Source organism: Schistocerca americana, chromosome 9 (genome assembly GCF_021461395.2).
Source record: "Schistocerca americana isolate TAMUIC-IGC-003095 chromosome 9, iqSchAmer2.1, whole genome shotgun sequence".
Classification (NCBI taxonomy): domain Eukaryota; kingdom Metazoa; phylum Arthropoda; class Insecta; order Orthoptera; family Acrididae; genus Schistocerca; species Schistocerca americana.
The window spans coordinates 103,067,476-103,091,761 of record NC_060127.1 but is presented as its reverse complement, the minus strand read 5'-3'; the positions used below and the strand labels follow the sequence as shown (position 1 = coordinate 103,091,761).

Genomic DNA, 24,286 nt, shown 5'->3' with positions numbered 1-24,286 from the left:
ACCGCGGTGTTGGCCGTCGAATGGCGCTAGCTGCGCAGCATTTGTGCACCGCCGCCGTCAGTGTCAGCCAGTTTGCCGTGGCATACGGAGCTCCATCGCAGTCTTTAACACTGGTAGCATGCCGCGACAGCGTGGACGTGAACCGTATGTGCAGTTGACGGACTTTGAGCGAGGGCGTATAGTGGGCATGCGGGAGGCCGGGTGGACGTACCGCCGAATTGCTCAACACGTGGGGCGTGAGGTCTCCACAGTACATCGATGTTGTCGCCAGTGGTCGGCGGAAGGTGCACGTGCCCGTCGACCTGGGACCGGACCGCAGCGACGCGCGGATGCACGCCAAGACCGTAGGATCCTACGCAGTGCCGTAGGGGACCGCACCGCCACTTCCCAGCAAATTAGGGACACTGTTGCTCCTGGGGTATCGGCGAGGACCATTCGCAACCGTCTCCATGAAACTGGGCTACGGTCCCGCACACCGTTAGGCCGTCTTCCGCTCACGCCCCAACATCGTGCAGCCCGCCTCCAGTTGTGTCGCGACAGGCGTGAATGGAGGGACGAATAGAGACGTGTCGTCTTCAGCGATGAGAGTCGCTTCTGCCTTGGTGCCAATGATGGTCGTTTGCGTGTTTGGCGCCGTGCAGGTGAGCGCCACAATCAGGACTGCATACGACCGAGGCACACAGGGCCAACACCCGGCATCATGGTGTGGGGAGCGATCTCCTACACTGGCCGTACACCACTGGTGATCGTCGAGGGGACACTGAATAGTGCACGGTACATCCAAACCGTCATTGAACCCATCGTTCTACCATTCCTAGACCGGCAAGGGAACTTGCTGTTCCAACAGGACAATGCACGTCCGCATGTATCCCGTGCCACCCAACGTGCTCTAGAAGGTGTAAGTCAACTACCCTGGCCAGCAAGATCTCCGGATCTGTCCCCCATTGAGCATGTTTGGGACTGGATGAAGCGTCGTCTCACGCGGTCTGCACGTCCAGCACGAACGCTTGTCCAACTGAGGCGCCAGGTGAAAATGGCATGGCAAGCCGTTCCACAGGACTACATCCAGCATCTCTACGATCGTCTCCATGGGAGAATAGCAGCCTGCATTGCTGCGAAAGGTGGATATACACTGTACTAGTGCCGACATTGTGCATGCTCTGTTGCCTGTGTCTATGTGCCTGTGGTTCTGTCAGTGTGATCATGTGATGTATCTGACCCCAGGAATGTGTCAATAAAGTTTCCCCTTCCTGGGACAATGAATTCACGGTGTTCTTATTTCAATTTCCAGGAGTGTATTTTAGCGATATAGAAGCCTATCACATTTGGTTTAAATCATCTTATGCCTAAGAGTAAGAGATATGTTGAAAAGGAAAGCAGATATTACCTACGCTCCGCCTCTAGTTCGCCTACCTTGCACTTTATGGTCCTCAAGACAAGTTGAAAGGGGTCTGTCCTATTTGCCATGATGATTTTCAGAAATATTTGCCCATAAATTTGAATGACGTTGCGAGTTTGATAACCTCTGCAGTATCGATATAATCATATTGTTTGTAAGACCGTCTTTGAGACCAGAGATGTTGGTCACAGTAAGTCAGAGTCAGTGTGAATTTGATAAAGGTACCCAACCTCTGCGGTATCGATGTATTCACATTCTTTGTAAGACTGTGTTTGAGACCAGAGGTGTTGGTCAGAGTAAGTCAGAGACAGCAGTCAGCGTGTGATGGACTGTCTGAGAATGTACTTAGCTTAAAAAGGATGGAAGCTGCCCTGCCGTGTAGTGGAGGCAGCATTATTTAAAAAGGATCTTGTAATTATACGTTTAGAGGAAAGATATTAAGCAAACGAGATTATATTGATGGACGAATGATAAAAGCCAACTTTCAAGGTAATCCAGTTTATTATATTCGTTGGTGTGTAGCTTCTTATTGTTGGGATACGGCGTGTGGTTGAAGATTACTGTAGAAATTTGATAATGCAGCATATGGTCTTGTCTTATAGTTGAAACAAGTGTCAAGGAAGGCAGTTGTAGGCAGAAGAGTTATTAAGAAACGTTTTGGTAACTTGTGTAGGTTTGAGAACTTTATGAAAAGGTGTATTGTTGCCACCCTTAATGAGGCACCGTTCAACATGGAGTCTTTGTTATCATTTATCAGTCATTAAGAGTAGTTCCCAATTTTATTTACCTTCGTGACTCGGTTTGCACACTTGCATTGTGAATCACGAGTTGCGTACTGAGAAGCATTTACGAAAATTGATAAGATACCGTCTTGCGCTGCACGTAACCAGTACGGCAAATGAAAATTCATTTTTGACAGGCACATTATTATTCCTAATAGCAACAAGTCGCAGAGCAGACGAGCGTTCTGTGTGCGTAGGTAGGCCAATTAATTTAATTACCATCAAAGTTCATGTCCACTGTAATGCTCATTGATTGTCAGAGTCGATTTATGAAAATAATATCACATCAGTTCAGATGCTTAATACCAGTAGAAGATATCAGTAAATTGCTATCTTGTGAATTTGAATTTTCAAGTAATTCTTTCAGAAGTCAGATGCGTTAATTTTTACGTTCATTTTCTGTGTAATTACAACAACAGTGTTGATACACTAATTGTTTGCAAGACTGAAGATAAAGATTAGCAATATTCAGGGCCAACTCTTTAATCTGAGTAATCAGTTTTGCAGTCAGATGGCATACGTAAATTTAATTGAAATCGGGCTGCATTCTCGCAGACGAATTGTTTCATGTAGTGCAAGCTCCACAAATTTCCATTAAAAATTAAATTTTGTCATAGTTCTGTTGCCCTGCACCGACATTTGCATATTTCTATATCAGAATAAGTTTTAAGCATTTCTCGGATACCAGCAACAAGAAACTTTCAAAATAAAACTAAAGCGTAAGGAGATATAAAGGAGCATCACATAAACCACTTTGCCTAATTGGACTGCAATCATATGGCATTTAATTTTGTGAATAAAGCGAGCTATGTCAAGCGTGTTAACAGTGCTTATTGAATACTGTTTGTCATGCATTCAGACTTGCACTAATAGTCTTCAATCAAACGATTTCTTACATTTTAATAAGAAATTTATAATTTATTTCTGATTATTGATTAGTAACATTACATAGTTTTTAGGATTAGTAATATTATATAGTTTTGGTACCTAGTAAGTGATTAAACACTGCAGAAAATATACCCAGGCTGTTACAATAAAAATAGTGTCTATCAGTCTTTTTTATTTCTCAAGAAAAGAATTTTATTTATGTGTAATGTACCTACAGTTTCGTTTCCAATTCACCAAAAGAAGATATAATCTTCCTATGGGTTTTCCAGCTGCGGCATCGTCGTATGCCTATTATCGATTTCAAAATATCCCGATAAGTGACAAATGTAAGCAAAAGCCGGCCGCTGTGGCAGAGCGGTTCTAGGTGCTTCAGTCCGGAACCGCGCTGCTGCTACGGTCGCAGGTTCTAATCTTCCCTCGGGCAGGGATGTGTGTGATGTTCTTAGGTTCGTTAGGTATAAGTAGTTCTAAGTCTAGGGGACTGATGTCCTCAGATGTTAAGTCCCATAGTGCTTAGAGCTATTTTTGAACATTATTTTAGAAAACATCGTTCTTGTGAAAAGTAAGTAGCTCTTTACACACACGATCTGTCGAGTGCTATTGACAAGGGATTTCAAATTGTTACCGCATTTCTAGATTTCCAGAAGTCTTTTTACACTGTACCACACAAGCGGCACGTAGTGAAATTGCGTGCTTATGGAATATCGTCTCAGTTATGTGACTGGATTTGCGATTTCCTGTCAGAGAGGTCACAGTTCGTAGTAATTGACGGAACGCCATTCAGTAAAGCAGATGTGATCTCCGGCGTTCCACAAAGTAGTGTTATATAGGCCTTTCGCTGTTCCTTATCTATATAAACGATTTAGGAGAAAATCTGAGCAGCAGTCTTACGTTGTTTGCAGATGACGTTGTTGTTATTCGACTAGTAAAGTCATCAGAAGATCAAAACAAAGTGCAGAACGATTTACAAAAGATATCTGTATGGTGTGAAAAATTGCAATTGACGCTAAATAACGAAAAGTGTGAGGTCATCCACATGAGTGCTAAAAGGAATTCGTTAAAGTTCGGTTATTCGATAAACCAGTCAAACCTAAAGGCCGTAAATTCAACTAAATACCCAGGAATTTCAATTACGAACAACTTAAATTGAAAGGAATGCATAGAAAATGGTGTGGAGAAGGCTAACCGAAGACGATACATCGGCAATATTTACGTACTCCCGCTTCTTAAAGTTTCTGGCTACAATAGCACGAGCGACATTGGCCCTCAGTGCAAACACCCGCGTTGTCATTCGTGTATTGTTGACTAACGTGTCACTAAGCGGTTCCACGTTTGTAACCGTTGGCAGTCCAGATCGAGGCTTGTCTGTTAAGACGAAATTGCCAGTTCGAAATCGACTGAACCACTTTTGACATGGTCGAGCCGTTGCTGCATCGTCCCGGTGTACAGCACAAACCTTCTGCCGTTTACCGCTGACGATAGTAAAGCAACATACGACCTCAGAATTGTTTCTCCTTGCTTTCCATAGCCTGTAAGCACACTTTTACGCTGTTCCGTCCAACGCCAGGCACAAACAAACACTGACATATCCAAAGGCGGGTCAGGTTGTCGACATGGTGGTGGGACAACATGTTACCCTGAGGGCCACGCCGGGTGCAGGGTTTGCAGGCACTACAGATGGAACGCGCGAGCAAAACGGACAGCCCAATACGTAGCTTTTTTCTGTGTAGTAGTAGGTGCAGACGTATTTGTGAATATTGCACTCTGGTTCCATACAGATCGGCGCCCTTAAATGTGCGTACCGAAACATTTGGATGATCTTTCCTGTAGTGTTTCTTGCGCCACGGATACGGGTTAGCCAGCGCAAGCAGAAACAGGAAGAGACGCACTCACACGTGCGTTCTGCCTGTCCTCAGTAGTCCTGGGGCGTTTACTGCTGGCCGGGGGACGGGTTTGTTTTGTGAGTCCTACGGGAATAGGGGAAGATAAGAGAGAGAAGGTATTGCGCTGTGGTGCCCCAGCGTTAAAAAATGCATCCGCTGGTCTGTTTCCAAGCGAAGGGGCGCCGGTCGCAACACAGATTTCCCGACCGTGTGTTCTCAACGGAACTGCCACACTGCGACACTTCTGGAGTCTTTACACACAGTGTGTGAAGCGATGCTAATGTGTTCAGAAGTAGCGTTGCGCGTGGAAAGCGAGAAACTCAAATAGGCCTATTGCTGGAAACATCGATATTACTGTCTATAAGCTCGTCTTAAGTGGCTGCAGGAAAGGTGTGAAGTACACTACTGGCCATTAAAATTGCTACACCAAGAAGAAATGCAGATGATAAACGGGTATTCATTGGACAAATATATTATACTAGAACTGACATGTCATTACATTTTCACGCAATTTGGGTGCATAGATCGAGAGAAATCAGTACCCAGAACAACCACCTCTGGCCGTAATAACGGCCTTGCTACGCCTGGGCATTGAGTCAAACAGAGCTTGGATGGCGTATACAAGTACAGATGCCCATGCAGCTTCAACACGATACCACAGTTCATCAAGAGTAGTCACTGGCGTATTGTGACGAGCCAGTTACTCGGCTACCATTGACCAGACGTTTTCAGTTGATGAGAGATCTGGAGAATGTGCTGGCCAGGACAGCAGTCGAAAATTTTCTGTATCCAGAAAGGCCCGTACAGGACCTGCAACATGCGGTCGTGCATTATCCTGCTAAAATGTAGGGTTTCGCAGAGATCGAATGAAAGGTAGAGTCACGGCTCGTAACACATCTGAAATGTAACGTCCACTGTTCAAAGTGCCGTCAATGCGAACAAGAGGTGACCGACACGTGTAACCAACGGTATCCCATACCATCACGCCAGATCATACGCCAGTAAGGCGATGACGAATACACGCTTCCACTGTTCGTTCACTGCGATGTCGCCAAACACGGATGCGACGATTATGATGCTGTAAACAGAACCTGGATTCATCCGAAAAAATGACGTTTTGCCATTCGTACACCCATGTTCACCGTCGAGTACACCATCGCAGGCGCTCCTGTCTGTGATGCAGCGTCAAGGGTAACCGCAGCCACGGTCTCCGAGCTGATAGTCCATGCTGCTGCAAACGTCGTAGAACTGTTCGTGCAGATGGTTGTTGTCTTGCAAACGTCCCCATCTGTTGACTCAGGGATCGAGACGTGGCTGCACGATCTGTTACAGCCATGCGGATAAGATGCCTGTCATCTCGACTGCTAGTGATACGAGGCCGTTGGGATCCAGCACGGCGTTCCGTATTACCCTCCTGAAGCCACCGATTCCATATTCTGCTAACAGTCATTGGATCTGGACCAACGCGAGCAGCAATGTCGCGATACGATAAACCGCAATCGCGATAGGCTACAATCCGCCCTTCATCAAAGTAGGAAACGTGATGGTACGCATTTCTCCTCCTTACACGAGGCATCACAACAACGTCTCACCAGGCGACGCCGGTCAGCTGCTGTTTGTGTATGAGAAATCTGTTGGAAACTTTCCTCATGTCAGCACGTTGAAGGTGTCGCCACCGGCGCCAACCTTGTGTGAATACTCTGACAAGCTAATCATTTGCATATCACAGCATCTTCTTTCTGTCGCTTAAATTGCGCGTCTGTAGCACGTCATCTCCGTGGTGCAGCAATTTTAATGGCCAGGAAACTATTGTCGGGAGGATGATTCAGCTTTAGTAAGGCAAAACAACCTTCGGTGAAATTTAAAAGCAAGGGTAGTAAATTTAAGAATACAATGGGAATTCCACCGTTAAATGAAGAGGAGAGAGAGGATACGTGGAAAGAGTACATTGAAGGCCTCTGTGAGTGCGAGGAATCGCTCGATAACGTGACAGGAGAAGGAATTGGAGTCAACATGGAAGAGACAAGGGATCTAATATTACAATCACAACGTAAAAGAGTTCAGTTGAAGAGGAGTGGATATCTATAAGAACGGCAAAGTTTGAAAGAAAAACACAGGTACTAAGGAGGTAACAGCGGAGAAATCATGGGTAACAAAAGAAATGCTTCAGTTGATCGATGAAAGAAGGAAGAACAAAATTGTTTAGGGAAATACAGCAATACAGATGTACAAGTTGCTTAGGAACGAAATAAATAGGAAATGCGGAGAAGCTAAGGCGAAAAGTTTGCATGAAAAATTGCAAGAAATCGAAAAAGAAATTACTGCTGGAAGGGCTGACTCGGCGTATAGAAAAGACAAAACAACCTTCAGTTAAATTAAAAGCTAGGGTGGTAACATTAAGAGTGCAATGGGATTCCCGCTGTTAGTTGCAGAGAAGAGAACGGATAGGTGGAAAGAGTACATTCGACGCCTCTATAAGGAGATGGACTTGTTTACTGACGTGATAGAAGAACAGGAGTCGACAGGGGAGGGACAGGAGATGTAGAATTAGAATCAGAATTTAAAAGACTTGAGACCAAATAAGGCAGAAGGGATAGAGAAGATTCCGTCGTAAATTCTAAAATCATTGTAGGAAGAGGCAACCAAACGACTATTGAAACCAATCTGCAGAATCTATGAGATTTCGGAAAAATATCATGCTCACAATTTCGAAGACAGCAAACTGTGATAAGTGCCGAAAACTATCGCACAATCAGCTTAACGGCTCATGCATCCCATGCAGAAGAATGACGAAGAAGATTGAGGAACACTTAAATGACGATCAGTCTGGCTTTTTGGAAAGGTAAAGGCACCAGAGAGGGAATTATTCCGTTGCGCTTGATCATGGAAGCAAGACTAAAGAAAAATCAAGTCATGTTCGTAGGTTTTTGTTGACCTGGAAAAAGCGTTCGACAATGTAAATCGGTGCAGAATGTTCCGAGTTCTGACAGAAATATGAATAAGTTATAGGGAAAGACGCGTAATACACAACATGCACAAGAAGCAAGAGAGAACAAGTAGACTGGAAGGCAAAGGAAAAAGTGCTAGGATGCTCAGTGAATGCGAAGAACAAGTATAGGATCTCGCAGGCGCGTACCGCCGTGGTGGATCATATAATGCCGTGCTTGATAGCGCATTGGTGTTGAATGCTTGACATCTAGTGCAGTACCAATTACAATGGGAGTAGTTGTAATGTGCGCTCATTGGAGAAAATTAGATTGCTGATGACGCAGCTGTACAAGCGGTGTTGAGGTTATTGCTTAGAAAAATTTGAACGATTAAAGATATATAATGGTGATCATGAAGTCCCATACTCCGAGGAGCATAGGGGACGATGCGGGAGACCCGCACCGCTGTACTAGGCAAGGTCCTAGTGGAGGGGGATGAATGGTGATGATGAAGACGACACAATAACACCCAGTCATCTCGAGGCAGGAAAAATCTCTCGCTCCCACGGGAATGAATGGTGATGATGAAGACGACACAATAACACCCAGTCATCTCGAGGCAGGAAAAATCTCTCGCTCCCACGGGAATGAATGGTGATGATGAAGACGACACAATAACACCCAGTCATCTCGAGGCAGGAAAAATCTCTCGCTCCCACGGGAATCGAACCCGCGACCCCGTGAGCGGGAAGCTAGAACGCTACCGCAAAACTACGAGTTATGGTATTGGGAGATTAACTGCAGCTATGACAAAAAGAATATATCAGCATATTAAACAGAGTGAGGACTTTACGGCTTCGAAATGATACATAAATTTATTGAGATAACTTACAGAATCGATGGATGTGTTATTTTCTAGCAAACAACCTCAAGTTTCAGTGGAGAGTGCTCTCTGCGTGTTTTGGTTTCATGAAACGAAGTCTGCAACTACTGTTCGGTGTAAATTTCACATCGAGTCTGAAGAACCTCCAAGCAGCATACAATTTACTCTTGGCGGTTTACTTTGTTGAGACGGGTTGTTCACTGCGACACGATAAATCACCAGGTCGCCGGAGTGTTGATGATTATTCCGAACAGTCCACAAAAATCAACGCGGCGTGCGTCTAGCTAGACTAGCATTCCACAAAAGACTGTTTGGCGTGTACTGCGTAGGCGTTTACACTCGAAAACACAGATTCACCAATGGCAGCTCGTGACCCTGGTTGTTCACAAATTTTTGAAATTCAGGTAAGTGTGAAATTAATAGCACCTGCTATATAACAGTTATGCTTACCTACAAGTTTATACAACTACAGCCACCAAAAATGGTTCAAATGGCTCTGAGCACTATGCGACTTAACTATGAGGTCAGCAGTCGCCTAGAACTTAGAACTACTTAAACCTAATTAACCTAAGGACATCACACACATCCATGCCCGAGGCAGGATTCGAACCTGCGACCATAGCGGTCGCTCGGCACCAGACTGTAGCGCCTAGAACCGGACGGCCACTCCGGCTGGCCTACAGCCACCGCCAATCATGATAACAGCTGTAATAATAATAAAATAAGATGCATAACTTATCTGACAAAAGAAGGAATTGTTTTTGTGGAATTTTTTGTTTTGAACGTAATTAAGTACTGTTTAGGGTAATAACGAAATAATGTGCAAGTTTTCACAACTCTCAACTTCGCATTTTTGTGTAAGTAGGAATTTTTATGCTTTTCCATTTTTTCGTACAAATGTACAAGATCCCTGACAGATGTATAAGTTCACGAATTTACACCCGGGCTGAAAACCAGATATTCTTACGCTGCGCCCGCACAATAATTTGTACGAACTGTACACTTCCTCGTTAAATGTTCGCTTGTAATCACGCGTATCTGATTTCGTCACTCTCCCAAGCAAAGAATCTGTTGTCGGAGGCCATAGTTCCTTTGCGGCTAACTTTTCCTGCTAATTTACTTTGCTGTTCCCAGAATGATATTTTCCCTCAGCACTCACATGAAACTTCCTGGCAGATTAAAGCTGTCTGTCAGATCGAGACTCGAAATCGGGACCTTTGCCTTTCGCGGGCAAGTGCTCTACTGACTCAGCTACCCAAGCACGACTCACGGCCCATCCTCACATCTTTACTTTTCTGTTAGCATTTAAAATAGATTCAACACAGTCCACGTTCACACTGCATGTTGAAACGGTACAGTAGTTACCGCTCCATAAGCAGCAGGTTTCGCTGCTCGCTGGCACCGGAAATTGTTGCACGACGCGGACGGCCGCTGGTGCAGTGGAGCCCCATGTGGACGGATGGAGAATGTTTTAGGCCTCATTATACATATTTATATATGTCGTGTATCATGCACGTGAACATTACTAATCCTCCTCCCACCTTTCCATAAAGCGTGGCCAAATACTAGTTGGGGAAAAGCAGAAGTAGTTCTGTAGTGTAGTAGTGCCAACCTTACTCCTGGGTAGGGGATCAGAGATCAAACACGTTCCAGTATCATAAGATTTGGGGTGCAGAGGTTGGTCACGGCCAAGTGGTTCGGTGATCCCCTCCATTGGGGCCCAGGAAGACCTCCGGGTTCCCGCCACATTCTGGGAGTTCTACAGAAGACTGGTAAGTGAGCAGACGTGCCCTCAGTGCGTCTGTCTCGGTGTTCACAGGAAGAAAGGTATTTGAATATTTGTCGTGTATCATGCACGTGAACATTACTAATCCTCCTCCCACCTTTCCATAAAGCGTGGCCACATACTAGTTGGGAAAAAGCAGAAGTAGTTCTGCAGTGTAGTAGTGCCAACCTTACTCCAGGGTAGGGGATCAGAGATCAAACACGTTCCAGTATCATAAGATTTGGGGTGCAGAGGTTGGTCACGGCCAAGTGGTTCGGTGATCCCCTCCATTGGGGCCCAGGAAGACCTCCGGGTTCCCGCCACATTCTGGGAGTTCTACAGAAGACTGGTAAGTGAGCAGACGTGCCCTCAGTGCGTCTGTCTCGGTGTTCACAGGAAGAAAGGTATTTGAATATTTGTCGTGTATCAAGCACGTGAACATTACTAATCCTCCTCTCACCTTTCCATAAAGCGTGGCCAAATACTAGTTGGGGAAAAGCAGAAGTAGTTCTGTAGTGTAGTAGTGCCAACCTTACTCCTGGGTAGGGGATCAGAGATCAAACACGTTCCAGTATCATAAGATCTGGGGTGCAGAGGTTGATCACGGCCAAGTGGTTCGGTGATCCCCTCCATTGGGGCCCAGGAAGACCTCCGGGTTCCCGCCACATTCTGGGAGTTCTACAGAAGACTGGTAAGTGAGCAGACGTGCCCTCAGTGCGTCTGTCTCGGTGTTCACAGGAAGAAAGGTATTTGAATATTTGTCGTGTATCATGCACGTGAACATTACTAATCCTCCTCCCACCTTTCCATAAAGCGTGGCCAAATACTAGTTGGGAAAAAGCAGAAGTAGTTCTGCAGTGTAGTAGTGCCAACCTTACTCCTGGGTAGGGGATCAGAGATCAAACACGTTCCAGTATCATAAGATTTGGGGTGCAGAGGTTGGTCACGGCCAAGTGGTTCGGTGATCCCCTCCATTGGGGCCCAGGAAGACCTCCGGGTTCCCGCCACATTCTGGGAGTTCTACAGAAGACTGGTAAGTGAGCAGACGTGCCCTCAGTGCGTCTGTCTCGGTGTTCACAGGAAGAAAGGTATTTGAATATTTGTCGTGTATCAAGCACGTGAACATTACTAATCCTCCTCCCACCTTTCCATAAAGCGTGGCCAAATACTAGTTGGGGAAAAGCAGAAGTAGTTCTGTAGTGTAGTAGTGCCAACCTTACTCCTGGGTAGGGGATCAGAGATCAAACACGTTCCAGTATCATAAGATTTGGGGTGCAGAGGTTGGTCACGGCCAAGTGGTTCGGTGATCCCCTCCATTGGGGCCCAGGAAGACCTCCGGGTTCCCGCCACATTCTGGGAGTTCTACAGAAGACTGGTAAGTGAGCAGACGTGCCCTCAGTGCGTCTGTCTCGGTGTTCACAGGAAGAAAGGTATTTGAATATTTGTCGTGTATCATGCACGTGAACATTACTAATCCTCCTCCCACCTTTCCATAAAGCGTGGCCAAATACTAGTTGGGAAAAAGCAGAAGTAGTTCTGCAGTGTAGTAGTGCCAACCTTACTCCTGGGTAGGGGATCAGAGATCAAACACGTTCCAGTATCATAAGATTTGGGGTGCAGAGGTTGGTCACGGCCAAGTGGTTCGGTGATCCCCTCCATTGGGGCCCAGGAAGACCTCCGGGTTCCCGCCACATTCTGGGAGTTCTACAGAAGACTGGTAAGTGAGCAGACGTGCGCTCAGTGCGTCTGTCTCGGTGTTCACAGGAAGAAAGGTATTTGAATATTTGTCGTGTATCATGCACATGAACATTACTAATCCTCCTCCCACCTTTCCATAAAGCGTGGCCAAATACACTCCTGGAAATTGAAATAAGAACACCGTGAATTCATTATCCCAGGAAGGGGAAACTTTATTGATACATTCCTGGGGTCAGATACATCACATGATCACACTGATAGAACCACAGGCACATAGACACAGGCAACAGAGCATGCACAATGTCGGCACTAGTACAGTGTATATCCACCTTTCGCAGCAATGCAGGCTGCTATTCTCCCATGGAGACGATCGTAGAGATGCTGGATGTAGTCCTGTGGAACGGCTTGCCATGCCATTTCCACCTGGCGCCTCAGTTGGACCAGCGTTCGTGCTGGACGTGCAGACCGCGTGAGACGACGCTTCATCCAGTCCCAAACATGCTCAATGGGGGACAGATCCGGAGATCTTGCTGGCCAGGGTAGTTGACTTACACTTTCTAGAGCACGTTGGGTGGCACGGGATACATGCGGACGTGCATTGTCCTGTTGGAACAGCAAGTTCCCTTGCCGGTCTAGGAATGGTAGAACGATGGGTTCGATGACGGTTTGGATGTACCGTGCACTATTCAGTGTCCCCTCGACGATCACCAGTGGTGTACGGCCAGTGTAGGAGATCGCTCCCCACACCATGATGCCGGGTGTTGGCCCTGTGTGCCTCGGTCGTATGCAGTCCTGATTGTGGCGCTCACCTGCACGGCGCCAAACACGCATACGACCATCATTGGCACCAAGGCAGAAGCGACTCTCATCGCTGAAGACGACACGTCTCCATTCGTCCCTCCATTCACGCTTGTCGCGACACCACTGGAGGCGGGCTGCACGATGTTGGGGCGTGAGCGAAAGACGGCCTAACGGTGTGCGGGACCGTAGCCCAGCTTCATGGAGACAGTTGCGAATGGTCCTCGCCGATACCCCAGGAGCAACAGTGTCCCTAATTTGCTGGGAAGTGGCGGTGCGGTCCCCTACGGCACTGCGTAGGATCCTACGGTCTTGGCGTGCATCCGTGCGTCGCACGTGCACCTTCCGCCGACCACTGGCGACAACATCGATGTACTGTGGAGACCTCACGCCCCACGTGTTGAGCAATTCGGCGGTACGTCCACCCGGCCTACCGCATGCCCACTATACGCCCTCGCTCAAAGTCCGTCAACTGCACATACGGTTCACGTCCACGCTGTCGCGGCATGCTACCAGTGTTAAAGACTGCGATGGAGCTCCGTATGCCACCGCAAACTGGCTGACACTGACGGCGGCGGTGCACAAATGCTGCGCAGCTAGCGCCATTCGACGGCCAACACCGCGGTTCCTGGTGTGTCCGCTGTGCCGTGCGTGTGATCATTGCTTGTACAGCCCTCTCGCAGTGTCCGGAGCAAGTATGGTGTGTCTGACACACCGGTGTCAATGTGTTCTTTTTTCCATTTCCAGGAGTGTACTAGTTGGGGAAAAGCAGAAGTAGTTCTGTAGTGTAGTAGTGCCAACCTTACTCCTGGGTAGGGGATCAGAGATCAAACACGGTCCAGTATCATAAGATTTGGGGTGCAGAGGTTGGTCACGGCCAAGTGGTTCGGTGATCCCCTCCATTGGGGCCCAGAAAGACCTCCGGGTTCCCGCCACATTCTGGGAGTTCTACAGAAGACTGGTAAGTGAGCAGACGTGCCCTCAGTGCGTCTGTCTCGGTGTTCACAGGAAGAAAGGTATTTGAATATTTGTCGTGTATCATGCACATGAACATTACTAATCCTCCTCCCACCTTTCCATAAAGCTTGGCCAAATACTAGTTGGGGAAAAGCAGAAGTAGTTCTGCAGTGTAGTAGTGCCAACCTTACTCCTGGGTAGGGGATCAGAGATCAAACACGTTCCAGTATCATAAGATTTGGGGTGCAGAGGTTGATCACGGCCAAGTGGTTCGGTGATCCCCTCCATTTGGGCCCAGGAAGACCTCCGGGTTCCCGCCACATTCTGGGAGTTCTACAGAAGACTGGTAAGTGAGCAGACGTGCCCTCAGTGCGTCTGTCTCGGTGTTCACAGGAAGAAAGGTATTTGAATATTTGTCGTGTATCATGCACGTGAACATTACTAATCCTCCTCCCACCTTTCCATAAAGCGTGGCCAAATACTAGTTGGGAAAAAGCAGAAGTAGTTCTGTAGTGTAGTAGTGCCAACCTTACTCCAGGGTAGGGGATCAGAGATCAAACACGTTCCAGTATCATAAGATTTGGGGTGCAGAGGTTGGTCACGGCCAAGTGGTTCGGTGATCCCCTCCATTGGGGCCCAGGAAGACCTCCGGGTTCCCGCCACATTCTGGGAGTTCTACAGAAGACTGGTAAGTGAGCAGACGTGCCCTCAGTGCGTCTGTCTCGGTGTTCACAGGAAGAAAGGTATTTGAATATTTGTCGTGTATCATGCACATGAACATTACTAATCCTCCTCCCACCTTTCCATAAAGCGTGGCCAAATACTAGTTGGGAAAAAGCAGAAGTAGTTCTGTAGTGTAGTAGTGCCAACCTTACTCCAGGGTAGGGGATCAGAGATCAAACACGTTCCAGTATCATAAGATTTGGGGTGCAGAGGTTGGTCACGGCCAAGTGGTTCGGTGATCCCCTCCATTGGGGCCCAGGAAGACCTCCGGGTTCCCGCCACATTCTGGGAGTTCTACAGAAGACTGGTAAGTGAGCAGACGTGCCCTCAGTGCGTCTGTCTCGGTGTTCACAGGAAGAAAGGTATTTGAATATTTGAACTGATTCTTTTTTATTTCCAGCTTCAGATTATGTAGGGAAACGAATGTACGCAATGATTGCTTTCTCGTTGATTTCGGAAAGTTTGTGTGGAAACAGAGTAGGCTCAGATCCTTTGTACAAAGCCACGTGGTGTCGTAAGCTACAGTCTCATCAATAGTTCCAGTGTATAAAACTATAACGTAAATCGAGTGCAACGAAGTATATTCAAATGCGAGTGATTTATTTTGGTCGAAAAATTGAACCGTAAAAATGTTTCTATGTGCGAAGGGGGTCTTAGAACACATGGTATGCCCCATGCTAGTAATAGTCAACGTGGTTGATCATTGGTAGCCAAATTATAACATCGAACGGTCACATCGTAATTCGCCGCCTCACGGCATAGTTAAATTGATGGCAGTTTTCAGTTCCTTTGTAGTTGGATGAACTGTAATTCCAAGTGGTCGATCGTTCGTTGCCGGAGGGCACGAGTTTCAAATAGGGACAAAACAGACATCGATCCGCTAAACTCCTTCGAGCACCTGTGTTAATGTGTCTCGTCCGTTATCCCCCTCGCACACAGTGGATGCTCTGTGTAAAGTACTGGTAGAATTTGGTGGTACACATTTGGCCAAACGCAGTTCCGTGTTGCCCGAAGACAATGTGCGCGCAGACTGGCAAACAAGATAGCCAAGCAATAAGTTGCAAAAATGTAATCTCTGTAACGTGTAATAATTTCTGTAATTGCTGTATAGTTGAATGTTTAAAATAAATAGGTTATGAATGATCATCAATCTTTAACATACCCTGAAATCGCAATGAAGTCAACTTAAGATAATTCATTTACAGAAGGAAAAGAGTTTTGAAAATAACGAAAAGATATAGAAGTCAAGGACCCACACATCAGCGTGTGAGCCCTTCAGCCCCTTGCTTAGTGACGTGCAAAATAGGACACGCTCTGTTCTCTGGGTAACGCTCTCACGTTCCCCTCCCCCAATTATCGGTTGCGCCATTTCCATTCAGGGCTAGTTGCAATGGCTACCTCATTTATTAATGCCGATGTCAGGTGTCGGTTTCTGCCTGGTTGTGGACCAGTATAGAAACAAGAAAATCCACAAAAATCACGAGGGCTGCGTAAAGCAGAAATACGAGCGTTGCCAGGGTCTTTTTTTAAGAAAGTACAGGCAAAACCATAGTTTTCTCTCCTCCTCAATAATACGGTTATCTTTCATCTGGCGTCCTCTGCTGGGTTTATTGTAAGAAAGATTGTTTAATTCCCACAGTACGGTTATCTTCCAACATGAATGCTGATTCCCCCACAATAAACAACCAAACGCAAAGTGCCGTTTGTGGAAATAATCAAACTCAAGTAGTAATGTCTACCTACATGGTCACTTGAGTAGAATACTAGGGATCCATAAGGGCCTAAAGCACACGGATGTCGATTCCAAATTTAAGTGAATATCAGAGAAACCAGTGACACAGCATTTCGTGAATTTTCATTTATAGAATGTGAGTCTACAGCACAGGTAAACCTGCCTCACCATAAGATCAACAGATTTCTGAAGCATGAATAAATGCTACAATCACACAATCGACAGTGATGTGCTTTAGGCCCTTATGATTCTCAGCGCCTCAAATGGATTGCTGTATGATAAAAGTTATAACTTAACACACTATAACTCATTCAGAAACCCACTAAATAGGTTTACGCTCAGTACAGCTTTAACGTATAATGACGTCCGATCTAATTTTCTACAGTATATAGTATATAGGGGCGTTTGAAAGGTCCGTGCAAAGTCCGAGAGATGGCACCACCGGTTAGTTAGTAGCGTCTTTGGAAAGAACGCACACCAAGTTTCAGCCATATAGGTCTATTTTATTGTGTTTGGCATTTGTGTGAATCAAGGAAGTCGAGTGATTGTCAAAAAATGGACGAAAAAGAATTTCGTGTGGCGATTAAACATTACTTTATGAAAGGCAAAACGCCTCAGGAGACTAAAGAGAAGCTTGATAAACATTACGGTGACTCTGCTGCTTCGATTATAACAGATTATAAGTGGTTTCAAAGTTTTCGGAGTGGCCATATGGGCACAAGTGATGCTGAACGTTCTGGACGCCCTGTGGAGGTTACGACTCTAGAAATCATTGATAAAATCCATGATATGGTGATGGATGACAGAAGAGTTAAGGTGCGTGAGATCGCTAGTGCTGTGGGCATCTCGAATGAACGGGTACATAATATTTTGCATAATCATTTGGACATGAGAAAGCTATCCGCAAAATGGGTTCCGCGATTGCTCACGCTTGACCAAAAACGGAATCGTGTGAAGTGTTGCAAGGATGGTTTGCAGCTGTTCATGAAGAATCCGCAGGACTTTAAGCGTCGTTTCGTCACTGTGTATGAAACATAGATACATTACTATACTCGTGAGACCAAATAACAATCTAAACAATGGGTTACCAAGGGAGAATCTGCACCAAAAAGGCGAAGACCATTCCTTCGGCTGGAAAGGTTATGGCGAATGACTTTTGGGATTCGCAAGGGATAATCCTCATAGACAATCTGGAAAAGGGTAAAACCGTTACTGATGCATATTATTCATCGTTACTGGACCGTTTGAAAACCGAGCTGCAAGAAACAAGCCGGCGATTGGACCGCAAAGAACTCCTTTTCCATCACGACAATGCACCAGCACACAACTCAGCAGTTGTGGTCGCAAAATTAATGGAAATAGGATTCCAACTCGTTTCACATCCACCCTATTCTCCAGACTTGGCTCCCTTGGACTACCATTTGTTCCCAAATTGAAGAAATGGCTGGTGGATAAAGAGTTTTTTCAAACGAGGAGGTGATTGCAGCAACTAGCTATTTTGCTGGGCGACTTGGACAATTCCTATTATTCGGAAGGGATCAACAAATTAGAACAGCATTGGGCGAAGTGTATAAGTCTAAAAGGTTTACCCCCAACACATAAGTAGTTTCTATTTTTGCATGGACTTTTCAAACGCCCCTCATATGCTGTCATCTACCAGGTTTATGCCGAGAGAATGGGGATAAAAGTCTGCTAGTGTGCTACCACCTGGTGGCCCTGACATAAACTTACACTTCAGTGACAAGGGCTAACTGTGCACATCGTGAACCGTGCAGGCTGTTTGTCAAATCCGTGTGTATTTGGCCCGTAAAGCAATTTCGTCACGCGAGTTGCGCATGCGGAAAAGCTCCTTAAAACGTGCACAAGCGATGGTGTGCTCGCGACCCTGATGCCAAGTTTCAGAGAGTCTAGACGGGCAGCAGCGCGTGGTGGACTCACCGCCTGTGCAGAGTCACCGCCCTGTGGTCGTGCACGACGTGGCTCATGGCGGCATTTCCTCCATCTGCAAAACAGAGAAACACGCTTACTGACTGTACTGGAAAGACAACGGAATAGCATCAGTATAACGAAAAACCAGTCCTAAGCTGCAAATTTTACTTTTTTTTTATTCACTCGATGACTAGTTTCGGGCCAAGACCCATTATTTGAATGACGATGATTTGAAAGTGGGTCTCGGCCCGAAACTACACTCATGCTCATAAATTAAGGATAATGCTGATACATGGTGGAACAACGCTCTGGTGGGCGGTTTGCGGGTTTAAATCACCTCGGGGTATGACCATGCGGTGCATTTGACCTGCGGTCGTCGCACGGTGACGATGGCAGCAGTCCACATACGCAGAGGAGTGTTGGTGCATGTCAGAGTACGGTGCAGCGAGTAAGTGTGCAGACGTTTTCAGACGTGCTAATGGTGACTGTGTGTTGAAATTGGCTCAAAGAACACAAATTGTTGACGTTGTGAGGGGTAGAATATTAGGGCGACTGGAGGCTGGCCAAACACAACAGGTCACAGCACGGTCCCGCCGTGTGCCACAAAGTGTGATCTCAAGATTATGGCAACGATTCCAGCAGACAGGAAACGTGTCCAGGGGCTACAGTATGGGACGTCCACAGTGTACAACACCACAAGAAGACCGATACCTCACCATCAATGCCTGCAGACGGTCACGGAGTATTGCAGGTAGCCTTGCTCGGGACCTTACTGTAGCCACTGGAACAGCTGTCTCCAGACACACAGTCTACAGACGACTGAACAGACACGGTTTATTCGTCTGAAGACGTGCAAGGTGCATCCCAGTGACCTCTGGTCATAGATGATCCCACAAAGTCTGGTGTCAAGAACACAGTACATGGTCATTGGAACACTGGTCCCAGGTTATGTTCACTGATGAGTCCAGGTATAGTCTGAATAGTGATACTCACCGGGTTTTCATCTGGCGTGATACCACAAACCAGATATCAACCCCTTAATGTCCTTGAAAGGGACCTGTATGCAGGTCATGGTTTGATGGTGCATGTAGACCCATGACTGTCTTTGACAGAGGAACTGTAACAGGTCAGGTGTATCGGGATGTCATTTTGCACCAGTTAGGCTGCCTTTTGAGGGGTGCAGTGGGTTCCACCTTCCTCCTGATGCATGATAACGCACGGCCACACTGAGTTGCGATCGTGGAGAAGTACTTTGAAACAGAAAATATCAGGCGAATGGAGTGGCCTGTCTGTTCTCCAGGCCCAAACCCCATCGAGCACGTGTGGGATGTTCTCGGTCGGCGTATCGCTGCGCATCTTCAAACCCCTAGGACACTTCAGGAGGTCCGACAGGCACTGGTGCAAGAATGGGAGGCTATACCCCAGCAGCTGCTCGACCACCTGATCCAGAGTATGCGAATCCATTGTGCGGCCTGTGTACGTGTGCATGGTGATCAAATCCCATATTGATGTCGGGGTGCATGCGCAGGAAACAGTGGCTTATTGTAGCACATGTGTTTTGGTACGGTTTTCTCAACCTATCACCAATACCGTGGACTTACAGATCTGTGTCGTGTGTATTTCCTATGTGCCTATGCTATCAGTGCCAGTTTGGTGTAGTGTCGCACCACATTCTGTAATTATCCTTAATCTATGAGGATGAGTGTAGTTGGTTGGTTGGTTTGGGAGAGTGACCAGACAGAGTGGCCATCGGTCCCATCCGATTAGGGAAGGATGGGACCGATGACCCCGCTGTTTGGTCCCCTGCCCCAAAGCAACCAACCAACTAGATTCAGGTCGAGACCCATTTTCAAATCATAGTCATTCACATCAAAGTTTTGCAAGGGAACGGCCGACTTCTTTCCCGATTCTTCCCTAATCCAATGGTACCAATGACCGCACTGTTTGGTGCCCTCCCCCAAACCAACCAACCAACTAGTTTCGTGCTGAGTCCCATATTTAAATCATCGTCATTCAAATCGTCGCTTTGAAAGGGCACTGCCAGGAACCTTCCTCATTATTTCCTAATCTGATGGGGCCGTTGACCTCGCTGTTTGGTTCCATTTCCCAGACCAAGCAACCAACCAACTAGTTTCGGACTGAGACCCATTCAAATCATAGGTCTCGGCCCGGAACCAGTCATCGAGTGAATAAAACAAAAAGGAAAATTTGCAAGTTCAGACTGGTTTTCCGTCGTACTGATTAACGGAAGTTGCTGATTCGTAGCTATTCCAGCGTCCTGTAAGTCTAGGTAACCCAAAAGTCTTACAATCATTTAGTCACTTAGACTGGTCTCCAGGCAACAAGCGATTCATGGCGAAAGTCTCCCAGGCAGGTAAAAGCTGTGGGACTCGAATCGAAAATCTCGGCGTCTGCAGGCAATGCTCATGGTTGGTTGGTCGATTTGGGGGAGAGGACCAAACAGCGAGGTCATTAGTCCCTTTGGATTAGGAAAGAATGGTAAAGGAAGTCGGCCGTGCACTTTCAAAGGAACCATCCCGGCATTTGTCTGGAGAGATTTGGGAAAATCCAGGGAAACTTAAATGAGGATGTCCTGACGCAGGTTTGAACCGTCGCGCTCCAGAATGCGAGTCCAGTGTGCTAACCAATTCGCCCTCTCGCACGGTGGCAGTGCTCTTACCGACCGAGGTATCTTCAGGACGATTCCCATTAACGTTCAAAAACCCCTCGAAGCGGCGTAGATGACGCTGAGACAAGTAATTTAATATCAGACACCGGGGGTCGCAAATGTGGGGAAATACCCCAAAAATGGATGAGAAATGTTGAACATGTGACGTCAACAGATGACGTACCTCGCCGCGTGTGCAGCGGGCGGGCGTAGACGTGAAGGGATGAATGAGCTACACAATACTTGCATTCCAGGAAACTGTCAAATTTCGAAGACCTTTTGTAAATGTGAAATGTTGTAAACGTAGAAGTTACAGAATTATTGTCCCCACCGTAACCAAGTAAAAGCTGTTGTTGAGACTTTAACTTTTCCAGGCGAATTGTCGGGTTTGCTGCCGGGTGACGTCGTCGACCACCGCCGATATTTCGACAGGAGCACACCCTGCCATTCTCAAGGCACAACTGCAAGGAGGAAGCAATGTGAAAGGGAATTTAATACCTCGGTTCACAGAGGAAAACAAGGAAGATACTACACACAGAACAAGCAACCGTACAGTCAACACACAACCAAAGATAACTTACATCAGAAATATCGATGGTGACTATTAATCAAAAGGTGAGGTAGCACTAATTCTGTCCCTGTTTTTAGATGAGAGACAGAGCCGGATTCCAAGCAGCATTTAAACAAAATCGACCGTGTCTGTCTATAAGGTTGCTTGACAGTTTGATTTCAACAGCTTTCTTAATAACGCTATCCCAACACCTGAAATCAATCCAACCGAATATTCAGTTCACTATGGAGGTGGAAGTCATTTCTGAAAGCATTTGTATGGAGTGTAGCCATGTATGGAAGTGAAACATGGACGATAAATAGTTTGGACAAGAAGAGAATAGAAGCATTCGAAATGTGGTGCTACAGAAGAATGCTGAAGATTAGATGGGTAGATCACATAACTAATGAGGAAGCATTGAATAGGATTGGGGAAAGAGAAGTTTGTGGCACAACTTGACCAGAAGACGGGATCGGTTGGTAGGACATGTTCTGAGGCATCAAGGGATCACCAATTTAGTATTGGAGGGCAGCGTGGAGGGTAAAAATCGTAGAGGGAGACCAAGAGATGAATACACTAAGCAGATTCAGAAGGATGTAGATTGCAGTAGGTACTGGGAGATGAAGAAGCTTGCACAGGATAGAGTAGCATGGAGAGCTGCATCAAACCAGTCTCAGGACTGAAGACCACAACAACAACAATGGAGGTGGAAAAGAATGGATGCCTTCCCTTCGTTGATGTGTTGCTCAGAAGGAACACTGATGGTACGTTGGGACATTCTGTTTATAGGAAGCCTAATCACACTGACTTGTATCTGCGAGCTGATAGTTGTCACCATTCAGCTCAGCGTGAAGGAGTACTTCGTATCTTGGTTCACAGGGCCCACGTTATCTCAGACCCTGAAAGTCTGGCAGCTGAGGCATCACATCTCGAAGTCATCTTTCGTCAGAATGGTTATAGTGTGAGGCAGATCAAACGTGCGTTGCGCCATCAGCCTTCTGTGCAACGGGTGAGTGACGATAGCAACGAAGTGGCACCGACGTTGGACTGTTGATGACTGGAAATATGTTGCCTGCTCGGACGAGTATCGTTTCAAATTGCATCAAGCGGATCGGTTGGTTGGTTGGTTTGGGGAAGGAGACCAGACAGCGTGGTCATCGGTCTCATCGGATTAGGGAAGGACGGGCAAGGAAGTCGGCCGTGCCCTTTGAAAGGAACTATCCCGGCATTTGCCTGGAGAGATTTAGGGAAATCACGGAAAACCTAAATCAGGATGGCCGGACGCGGGATTGAACCGTCGTCCTCCCGAATGCGAGTCCAGTGTCTAACCACTGCGCCACCTCGCTCGGTATCAAGCGGATCGACGTATCCGGGTATGGAGAGAATCTCATGAATCCATGCACCCTGCATGTCAGCAGGGGACTGTTCAAGCTGGTGGAGGTTCTGTAACGGTGTGGGGCGTGTGCGGTTGGAGTGATATGGGAGCCATGATACGTCTACGTATGACACTGCCAGGTGATACGTAAGCATCCTGTCTGATCACCTGCATCCATTCATGTCCATTGCGCATTCCGACGGACTTGAGCAATTGCAACAGGACAATGCGACACCCCACACGTTCAGAATTGCTACGGAGTGGTTCCAGGAACACTCTTCCTAGTTTAAACACTTCCGCTGGCCACCAAACTCCCCAGACATGATCATTATTGAGCATATCTGGGATGCCTTGCAATGTGTTGTTCAGAAGAGATCTCCACGCCCTCCTACTCTTACGGATTTATGGAAAGCCCTACACGATTCATGGTGTCAGTCCCCTCCAGCACTACTTCAGACATACGTCGAGTCCATGCCCAATCGTCCTGCGGCACTTCCGCGTGCTCGCTGGGGTCCCACACGAGTTAGGCAGGTGTACCAGTTTCTTTGGCTCTTCAGTTTATTTATCTTGCATACTCACGAAATTCCTACAAAAAAGCAACAACGCATCTGTGTCAAAACTTTGAACCTTCCTCTATCCAGTGAGATGCGCAATGTGTTTCTTTTATTGTTTTCCTTAATAAACAATTGAAATATTTCTTTTTGAATCACCATTAGTGCGAGCTACGACAGAGGTTTCGTCAAATTTGACCTGGTGACCGCTTTCTAGAGCATGCTCAAGTAAAGTGGATTTCTCGGGGTAGAGTAGGCGATAAAGCCTCTGACGCTCCTTCGTGCGTTGATCTACAGTGCGTACTGTCTGCCCCACGTGACACTCATCCACCCTGTCCAGCCTCCACTGATCTACTAAATCACCCTGGCTTTATTTCGTTGCTCTGCTCGAGGTAATAACCGTCGAGTGGCTTAAGCTAGGTGTGGCGTGTCTCAAGACTATATGGACTCTCTTCCTCGCCGAACGGATGCCGCTATGAAGGCTTCTGGAGGCGACTATTTTCTTGTCCACCGTGCTTAAAATAGCAGGAGAAAAAAAAAGACTTGAAGAGTAAGTGCTCCAGTTTAAAATAATTGAGGGAGGAATGGAATCTTGTTCCCCTGCTGCCCAACTTTTGCATCGAAGAAGCAACGAAGGAAATAAGTGAAAGGTACAGAAGTGGGCTTAAAATTCAGTGTGAGTGGGTACCAAAAACAAGATTCGCATGCAACACTTCTATCGTCTGTGAAAGAACGAAACAGAAACAGTATCTGTTGAATGGTATAAAAACTCTACTTA

The 24,286-nt window shown here is 46.6% G+C and overlaps 1 protein-coding gene across 1 annotated transcript in view; it reads right to left on the bottom strand.

Annotated features, from left to right (window-relative positions):
* LOC124550701 (helix-loop-helix protein 1-like) overlaps positions 1 to 18,420 on the bottom strand; it is a 35,378-nt gene extending 16,958 nt beyond the window's left edge. The window contains exon 1 of the mRNA XM_047125424.1: positions 18,374 to 18,420. Within this exon, the coding sequence (XP_046981380.1) occupies positions 18,374 to 18,420 (47 nt within the window). The remainder of the gene's footprint in view (positions 1 to 18,373) is intronic.
* Positions 18,421 to 24,286: the final 5,866 nt, after the last annotated feature.